Consider the following 9056-nt stretch of genomic DNA (forward strand, 5'->3'; position numbering starts at 1 on the left):
TAGTTAAGGAGTGTGGGAAAAGGAGTCGTGTAGGATTAGTCTTAAGATGATTGGTTAGGTGGTTGATGTCATTCACTACAATGGGCACACACAGATAGGTTTGGAATGACCATTCTTCAACATCTGCCCTGGCTACAGGGAGTACTTCTTTTAGGGATTTGAGGCCTCATCTTTGTAATGCAGGTCCCAGTACACTTTTAGGGATTCTAATTCCTCTTGGTTTTGTTCTTCTTGTCTTGCCTTTTTTGGTTTGGCCATCCAGTTCTGGGAAGTTTAACTTCATGACTACCTGGGAAACCTTGTAAAATCCTCTCTAATAACTGTATGTAGGAATGATCTCGACTCCTCAAAGATATTGCTGGCTGAGACTTCTGGCTCTGTGTTCTGCTAGGGAGTACGTAAAATTTCCTTTTTGGGTCCCTTTCCTGTTTGTTCTACTCCTCTTCCTCAGCCCTCAATTCCCACACACCTGTCTCCCTGCTGCTGGCATTGCCCACCTTGCTGGCCTTCTGATAGAATTCATCAGTGATCCCTTAAGGCCATCTGGTTTTTTTGCTACATAGAGCTGTTTTAGAAGTGTGACTGCATAGCATAAGAGGAAGGTAGTTAACTGATGGAGTTGTGTCTGCACTTAAAACAAGCTGAAGTAGCTTGAAGACTACTGTCTCTTGTCACCTAGCCAAGGAAATAAATGGCGCTCTTTCTTAATGTGCATGGAAGAATTTCCCATCTTCCTCTCCTGTGTTTCATTGAGACATGGAATACTTTCCTTCTGGTGGGGGAATCATGCTGAAGAACAGGGCTCTAAGAAGGTCCCTTTGGATTTCCCAGGGGTGACAGCAGAGCACTGGTGGGTTGGCATTTTGTATAGAATGCTCTGTCCCATGATGAAGAAAGCATAGTCACCAAGTATAACTTCAGAATCCTACCCTCGTTGCTCCTTTGTTCCCTAGGTTCCTATACAAATAAGGCAAATAGGAGTGTCCCCAGGAGGTAACTCTCTAATGGGATTTTGACAAATACCTGGTTCTTATGGTCCACGTGTCTGCTAAGAGGTGACTCACTAATGTACCTGGAGGCTTTTCCCCAGAATATAGACATGAATTTGCCCTGGGGTGGGCGGGATATCAGGCCCTCTTTCTTACCCTTCAGGCCCCCAGTAGTTATCTTAAGGTAGGGAAAATAAAATTTCCATGCTAGGGTGACTATTCTTGGTAGAGTCACCATTTGAGACCACTACCTGTTGTTCCCATTGCAGTTTTGTTTCTGGGTAAAAGTTCTGTGGAATATAGACCCCTGCAAATTTAGATCTCCCAGGGGCAGCTTGGGAAAGTGAGGGTGGAAGACTCTTCCTGGATGTACCTTGGGTGGTTTGAGCTGAATGACGAGCTTTTGAGCCATGTTTTGGTTAGCTCTGTGTATTAAAAGTACTCAATAAACTCTCAGCAGTTCTGGAGAGAGGAAACCGGGTCACTCAGAGGTGTCCTGCTCCTTGAATTTGCCACGTACCACTGGTGATTTATCCTGAATCATTACCTTGCCTTTCCTGACAATTTTCCATTTGAATAGGGAAATTTTTTGATGCTGAGAGATAGTGTAGCTTTCCACTAGTTGATGATCATATTTACTTTCATTCTAATAAAATGCTTGATCTTGTCCAGACCAATCTTTTACATTGCTGAAGCCAGGTACTTTGGGAGGCCTCGACTCTCCTATTTCTACTTCCCTGGGAGGCTGACCTCTGTGGTGAGCTGCTGCTCCATTTCAGATGGGAGCCCCATGCTATTAAGGCTGCTTTGAGTCTGGCAGGCGCTACTTTAAGATGGTTGTTTTAAAATTGGTGGGCTGCCTTCTACGAGCGCTTGAAATTCACTGTCCTTCAGATCACATAACTGGAACCTGATCCCCAAATTCTCCAAATTCAGCAATTGTAGCCATCTGGATTTGATGAGATTTGTTGCGTACCTGCATCTAGATACAGCTCTGCCTGCTCTTGAAAATCTACCTATTTTGCTCAAAACCCAAATTTCCCATTCTGTAGAAGCTAAAGGTGAAGGAGGTATCTGTGAAGAGATTGAAGTTCCTTTAGAAAGTTTAAAGGGCCCTTCGTGATCGGCCCCTGGACGTCTTTGACCTCATTTTCACTACTACTCATTTGAATTCTGCTCTAAAGGACTATTTGCAGTTTGCAAATATGCATTTTTCTTTTTCCTCTTGGCTTTTGCGTATGCTGTACCTTTAATTAGGACACTGTTCACTTACCCACCCATCCACCTGCTCATTAACTCATTTAGGTGTTTATTAAGCACCATTTATGAGTCAAGCATTCCTTTTCCCTCTACATGAGAATAACATTTACTTGCCTAGCTAGAATGTCACTCTCTCCAGGAGGCCTTCCTGACCTCCTAAGTCCTGCCCTGACTTAGCACTTGTTACTGTTCTCATCGATTCCTGTTGCCTTTCAAGGAATTGTCTTTCTACTCATAAATTGCTCAGATCCATCTAGGTCACACTTTCTTACTTTCTTTTTAGCCCTCTTACTTTATCCTTGATGAGGGTCCAGGTGGCATCAGCTTCATCCAGTGTCAGCAGGTGGGGGGTACCAACCAACATGGTGGGGTGTGAGAGGGGTTAGGCAGGGCAGTGGCTGCTGCAGGAACCCCAAGCTGCCCAGGGAGGTGAGGACCCAGGCCTTAGGCTTTGACCTACTACAACATGAGGTCATAGAGGTCCTGTAGATAATGGGGCCTTGGGTGGGGAGAGGACAGTCACTCTACTAGCCTCACTATGCCCACAGCCTGAGTCCAGGCTCTCGAGTGACTTACCCATTCTCTTCCTTAGGGGAGAGGAATGCAGGTGTGTTTGGGTGGATTTGTATATGTGTGTGCTTGTGTGAGTCCATGTGTGTGTGTATGCTCTTATTTCTTGGTCTGAGTTCTTTAAGGAAGCAGAATCAGGCTTCCCCCTTCAGCAGTCTCCTGAAGCAATTTGCTGTGCTGTATTATCAGCTGCTGATGACTTCTTTGTGAGGTTAGGTAAGGGTCCTGAAGGACATGGGAGAAGTATAAAACAGGACTTAGACTGAGAAATAAGCAGTAATTCTCAACATTGGTCATACTTTGGAATTACCTGGGAGCTTTTAAAACTATAGATACCTGGATCCTACCCCCAGGGATTCTGATTTAATTGGTCTGGAGTATGCCTAGGCATCAGGATTTCTAAAAGCTCCTCAGGCAGTTCTGATGTGTAGCCTAACTTGAAACACATTATTAATGAGTGGGTTACAATTGCAATGAAAACCAGGTGTGTGTGTAGGAGGATGCCTTATGAGTGGTGGCAGTGTGGAGGTTAAGAATCTAATTGGGTAATGTTGCCTTAGTAACTGGAGAGGACTTTTAGGAAGCCAGAATTACCCAGGTAAATTTGAGGAAATTTTTTTTCATGTACCACTCCCTGACCTAGGCTGATCTGTGTGTAGCTGGCTCTCTCCTGCTGCAGCCCTAATCTATGTGTGATTTCCCTTTGTGTCTCTGTTCAGAGATCTCAACCTGGTGTTTGCTGGAGAACAGTGGTTTTTCCTTGGGGAAGAGCCACTCTGTGGAGCCTTTCTAGTAGCTTCCACTCTGCCTCTTATCTGTCTAAAGAGTTCTCTTGAGTCCCTCTGGAGAATCTCCTGTGTTCCTAGGAAGACCACTTCTGTATGGGGAGCATCCTTTCCTATCCCTGGCCCAGCATGTAGGGCTGTCCCATGAAGTTGGCCATAGTCTGAGCTGGCTGAGGTGGCACAAGGAATGGTCCTACATGATGTAACTGGCCTCAGGGGAGGGTAAGTCTCTCTAGACGGAGCTAATGGTATGGGTGCTAGGTGTTTAAGCAAAGATTTGATGTGGGCATGGGATTGCTCCAGGAGAGGAACTGAAATCAGATATTTGTTGAAGTCCTGTGTGCTAGGGGCTGTGCCAAACACTTTGAATCCATTATCCTAGTTAATCCTTTTAGTAACTTCTTGAAGTAGGTACTATTATTTCCTCATTTTACAAGTGAATTAACAGGCTCAGAGAGGTTAAGTAGATTAGTGCAAGGGATACAGTGAGTTAATGGCAGTCTGGGATTCAAATCCAAGTCGGCCTGATTCCAGCTTTTTTAAACTAAAATTTGAATGGTAGTTCTTTTTGGTAAAGGAAGAAATTGCTGTATCCCTTCTGTTCCCTGAGTGTATGGTGGGAGGGCGCCTGCTCAGTGGATGTGCAAAGTCATTTAGTAAAAAGGAAGCAGGTAGGATAAGAGAACTGCAATAGCCAAACCAGAAACCCCAAGCTTCTTGTCAGGGCAGGCAAAACCAAATTTCTTCCTCTAGTGCCCTCCTAGCCCTACACCAGGAGAGGTCATCTGATGTAGTATGGTTGGCACTTCTGTTCCCTCCAGAAAGGAATCCTAAATGAGGTAGACAGCAGAGAGACACCAGGACAAGGGACACAGACATGGGGCAAACAGACAGTGCAAGGAGGCAGAAATGCAAAGGTACAGATATGAAAGTTACTGATAAACATGGGCAGGGGATGACGTACATCCATATCCTAAGGGGATTCCAGAATGAGAAGGAGGTGGATGGGGTAGGGATAGGGATGATGGGCTGTTTGTGAAATGTGAAGAGGATCTCTTTTTCAGATTTTCATAGAGGAGGTTAAGAGAGGGAAATTGGGTATAGATGAACTTCTCAGGCAGAAGCCCATACTGTCATCTCTTTTGCTGATGATCATGATTCTTTAAGCTCCCTGCATTCCACATTGCCCTACCCTGACATTAAATGAGACTCTTTCCCTTTGGCTCATAGAGTCCGAGGATTGAAAGTTGCTGAAGGAAAACAGATGACAACTGAGTTCTGGATGGAGTCGATGAGCCTAAGGGCTGGGCTGTTTGGGCCATAGCTTGCCCATTGGGTTGCCTCCAGTGTGGCACATTCCGGGGTTTCCGTGGACAGATCATCTGCAACATATTTGAGTGGTGACTGGACTAAAGAACATGAGAGGAACAAAACAGGCAGGGGCTGTTATTTAGGGAACATGGGGTTCTCCGCAAGAACCTCCAGGGTACTATAGCATAGTGTTGATAGAACTTTTGGAGGGATAAAGAGCCCTAACAAGTCTCTTCACTTCTCTTAGGCTACAGGGATAACTGTACAAGGCCCTAATCCCTTATTTGAAACCTTTAGGGATAGATGTGTTTTGGATGTCAGAATTTTAGAAAGGGAATATAGTGCCTTTATCCTATATAAAGGAGTACCCCAGAGAGGTTTAGGGCAGTGCCCTATAATCGAACACATCAATATTTCTGAACTTAAATGTATGAATATTCACACCAAGTGAGATAAATAAATACTGTAAATACCATTGTGATGTTTCAGGTTAGGTTTTGGACCAAAGTTATAACAAAAAATATTGTTTCTTCAGAGATTTTTTTTATTTTGGAACTGTGGGTAAGGGATTATAGGATTACTCTCAGGTTGTTGTGAGGAGTAAGGGAGTGCTGGTAGTCTTCTAAACACATCACGTGGTAGGTGTGTGATCTCAATCTAAAACAAAATAACTAATGTCCAAGAGGGTGGAATTTGGCTTGAAGAAAGAAGGTTCTTGCAGTGGGCAATGCACAACTTTGGAAATCAGCTGCCTTGGGGAGCTGTGCACAACCAGGGAATGAAGGTGCCTTAGACAAGAGGTTTCCTGTGGTGGGAAGGTGACGGAATTCATTGCTTATGAACATTGACTGCATAGGATTTCCCTTTTCGTGTACTAGAGGGGAAAGGCAAAAAATGTGTGTGTGTGTATGTGTGACACAGGACGTCACATACACATTTCTTTATAATAATGTTGTAATAAATATCTTACTGCATACATCTTTGTTTATATCTCTAATTATTTTGTTAGGATAGATTTATTAAAGAGGCATCTCTAAGAGAATATGGACATCTTAAAGACTCGTGACCAATTAGGATTGGGATTTTGTCACAATTATCCACAAAATCGTTGCCTGAGGAGTTTTTTTTTAACTCAACCTCATGAAAAAGGTTAGTCTTGAGAATGAGTGAGCCCACCCTCAAGGACAACTGTAGATCTCCTCAGTGTGACAACACTTCTGAGAATCATGCCGAACTTCTGCACTATCTCTTCAGCTCCTTGTTAATGAGGACGTGGTAAGACATCATGTGGCCCTGGAGAGGATATCACCTACTTTTTCAGATCTGCAGCCTCCTCTGCTGTGTGGTATTCCATGATGTTTGGTGCACTATCTGCTGAGTGGTCAGCCCTGCACTTGCCTTTAGGTCTTCATGGCTGACTCTAGTACCTGCAGTTATGATAGTTTTCCCAGAGAGCTTGGGTCTGCCTGTGCAGCCTGTAGCTTTCTCCAACCTTATAATGGTGAATCCCTGCCTTTTGCCTGAGATTATATTCATTCTTGGCTGGTGTGAAAGATCTTTTGTGCAGTGTCCCTTCCAGTGCAGAGTCTTAACTGAAAGTCAGTCACCTGTTGGGCAATACCATGACACTTCCTGTGTAATACCTCTATTCTCTGCTAGCCACAGCGGTACAAAATACTCCTATTTAATCATGTTGCACCAACATCATGTACATCTAATGATGTTGACCAGGACAAATGGGGGTACTAATGTGGGTTTTATTTGGGAATTCAATGTTCTTGACTGAGGATGCAGAGAAGAGCAAACTGGTAAGAGACCACAGTAACTGGACTTCAGACAAGCAGGTGAAGTGCTTATTTCCCAGGATATCAAAATTTCTTTCAGTTGGACCTCTGACCCCTATGGCTGTAGGCCCAGGAAGAGAAGTTTTAGCAATTAATTCTTGAGATATTGACAGGAGAATGGGGGTAGTAATTACAAGAGACCAAGAGGATTCTCTGGACTGGGAATGGTAAAGATCAATATGCTGGCCAAATTTGGGACCCCCATCTGGGCACATTATCCAGATTCTCAGAACGTGGGGAATAAGCCTGTAACTTTCCCTAAGGAGAGGCTGAAAATAGAATCTGGATCCAGAAGTGGAGAGGGCTGTGATCCCAGGCAAGGACCCAAACACTAGCCTCCTGAGGCAGCGTCACTCTTCCCAGACCCCTAGGTCTAGCATCTGTAGAGGAGCTTTTGTGTGGAAACATGGGGAGACTTAGGTAAAAATGATGGCAGCGGGGAGAGGAGAGTTTTCATTAAGTTAAATCTTGTGTACTATGAACCATGGTAATTCCTGATCTTATTTTCCTGCATTGTAACATGTAGCCCCCTGCCTCCGCCTCCTGAGCAAGATACATGGATAGGCCAAAGCCTGCATATGCTAGTGATTGTGTATAGTAGAGACTTCATAGCAAATATTTGTTCAGTGGTTATCACAGTCATATGTAGACAGTGGGACAAAGCTGACATAATTCACACCTCCAGGCCCTAGACTCTCTTCTGTATGTCCCCTCTCCACCAGCAGACTCCACTGTTTTCTCTTACAACTGGCTTTTTCTGATAGTGAAGATTTCCAGGAGCTGGTCTCTGATTTGCTTGGTGCGGACCCCGTAGATGAGTGGGTTGAGGGCAGGTGGCAGCAGCAAATAAATGTTAGAGAGAAGAATGTGCACAGGCTTTGGGACAGTGTGACGACCAAAGCGATGTGTGAGGTAAGAGAAGAGACCAGGTACATAGAAGGCCAGAATGACACAGATGTGGGAACTACACGTGCCAAAGGCCTTAGTCTGGGCCTCCCGGGTAGGCAGCCGCAGTACAGCGTGGGCAATGAGCCCGTAAGAGGCAGTGATGCCCAGGATATCTATACCTGACACGGCCAGTGAAAGTGCCAGCCCATACAAATTGTTGGCCCGTGTGTCACCAACCACCAGCTCTACCACTGCCATGTGTGCACAGTACGCATGGCCAATGGTCTTAGCTCGGAGGTGCTCAAATCGTGCCACAAGCAGAGGGAAAGGCACAACAATAGCCACAGCTTTCAGTGCCAGTGCCAGTGCTGCATAGCCTACACGGGTTTTGGTGACTAGGAGAGGATAATGCAGTGGACGCCCTACTGCCACAGCACGATCATAGGCCATGGCCAAGAGCACACCAGATTCCACAGCGGTCAGTGCGTGGACAAAGAACATCTGGGCCAGGCAGGCACTGTATGGCACAGGCCGGGGCCCAAACCACAGCACAGCAAGCAACCCTGGGGCTATAGATGTAGCTAAGCCCAGGTCTGTAGCTGCCAGTGTGGCCAGGAGTAGAAACATGGGCTGCTGCAGTGTGGAATCTATCTGCTCCAATGCCAGCAGTGTTCCATTGCCCAGCAGGGCCAGCAAATACATGGGCCCAAAGACCAGTGTCAACCAGGCCTGGGCACCCCCTAGTCCTGGAATGCCGGTCAGTATGAAGAAGGTTGGGCGTGGGAAGGTGGAGTTGGGATGTGGACCTTCTGCCATCCTGTGGGGGGCAAGGCTTTAGGGCTTATGGGGGCATGACTCCTGATAGGGAAGAGCTGGAGAGATTTTGGAGGGAGTCACAGTGGCACAGACCCATCCATGGGGTACGTGTAGGGGTAGTGCAGGGTTGGGGGTTATAACCTTTGATTAAGGTTTTTGGATGGATAATCAAGGTCGCTACCCCAGCTTGAATGGGAGAATCTTTCATGCCTGAAAGCCCATGAGTGTTGTAGGGGGAGAAATGGGGAGACACTGGTATTGAGAAAGGAGAGCCTCCCTGTTGCAGGGGCTGCTATAGCTGGAGGTTACCTGAGAGCTGGGGCTGAGATGCATGTTTTTCTTTCTCAGGATCCAAAGTAGAGTCCGTCTCAGTCTCTGTAAGGTGGGGGAAAGCCAGAGCTGGTTGGGGATCAGGCCCAGGCTGCACTGTCCTCGAATGTGTATCCTTAGGCAGAGCTCCTGGGCCTCAGCTTCCTCAGCTCCACACTGGGGGTGGACACATGATTGTAGTATTGTCCAGCTTTAACATTCCGGGCATCAACCCTCAGAGAAGATGAGTAGAGAGAAAAAGAGAAACAGGAAGAGGAAGACTG

General features: G+C 45.9%; 2 protein-coding genes across 2 annotated transcripts in view; both read right to left on the reverse strand.

The window, feature by feature from the left end:
- LOC111159355 (chromosome unknown C11orf42 homolog) overlaps window positions 1-5882 on the reverse strand; it is a 7969-nt gene extending 2087 nt beyond the window's left edge. Inside the window, exon 1 of the mRNA XM_022521755.1 lies at window positions 2542-5882. Within this exon, the coding sequence (XP_022377463.1) occupies window positions 2542-2613 (72 nt within the window). The 5' untranslated portion in view covers window positions 2614-5882. The remainder of the gene's footprint in view (window positions 1-2541) is intronic.
- Window positions 5883-7500: 1618 nt separating this feature from the next.
- Window positions 7501-8466, reverse strand: LOC111159252 (olfactory receptor 52W1). The gene has a single exon (XM_022521685.1). It carries the CDS (start codon window positions 8461-8463, stop codon window positions 7501-7503), a length of 963 nt encoding a protein of 320 aa, XP_022377393.1. The 5' UTR covers window positions 8464-8466.
- Between the last annotated feature and the right edge of the window lie 590 nt (window positions 8467-9056).

Source organism: Enhydra lutris, unplaced genomic scaffold (genome assembly GCF_002288905.1).
Source record: "Enhydra lutris kenyoni isolate GAN:26980312 unplaced genomic scaffold, ASM228890v2 scaffoldscaffold68, whole genome shotgun sequence".
Taxonomy (NCBI): Eukaryota; Metazoa; Chordata; class Mammalia; order Carnivora; family Mustelidae; genus Enhydra; species Enhydra lutris.

What these genes read in the sequence shown, in the direction of transcription:
- LOC111159252 (XM_022521685.1), bottom strand. Translation starts at nt 8,463, where the DNA reads ATGGCAGAAGGTCCACATCCCAACTCCACCTTCCCACGCCCAACCTTC.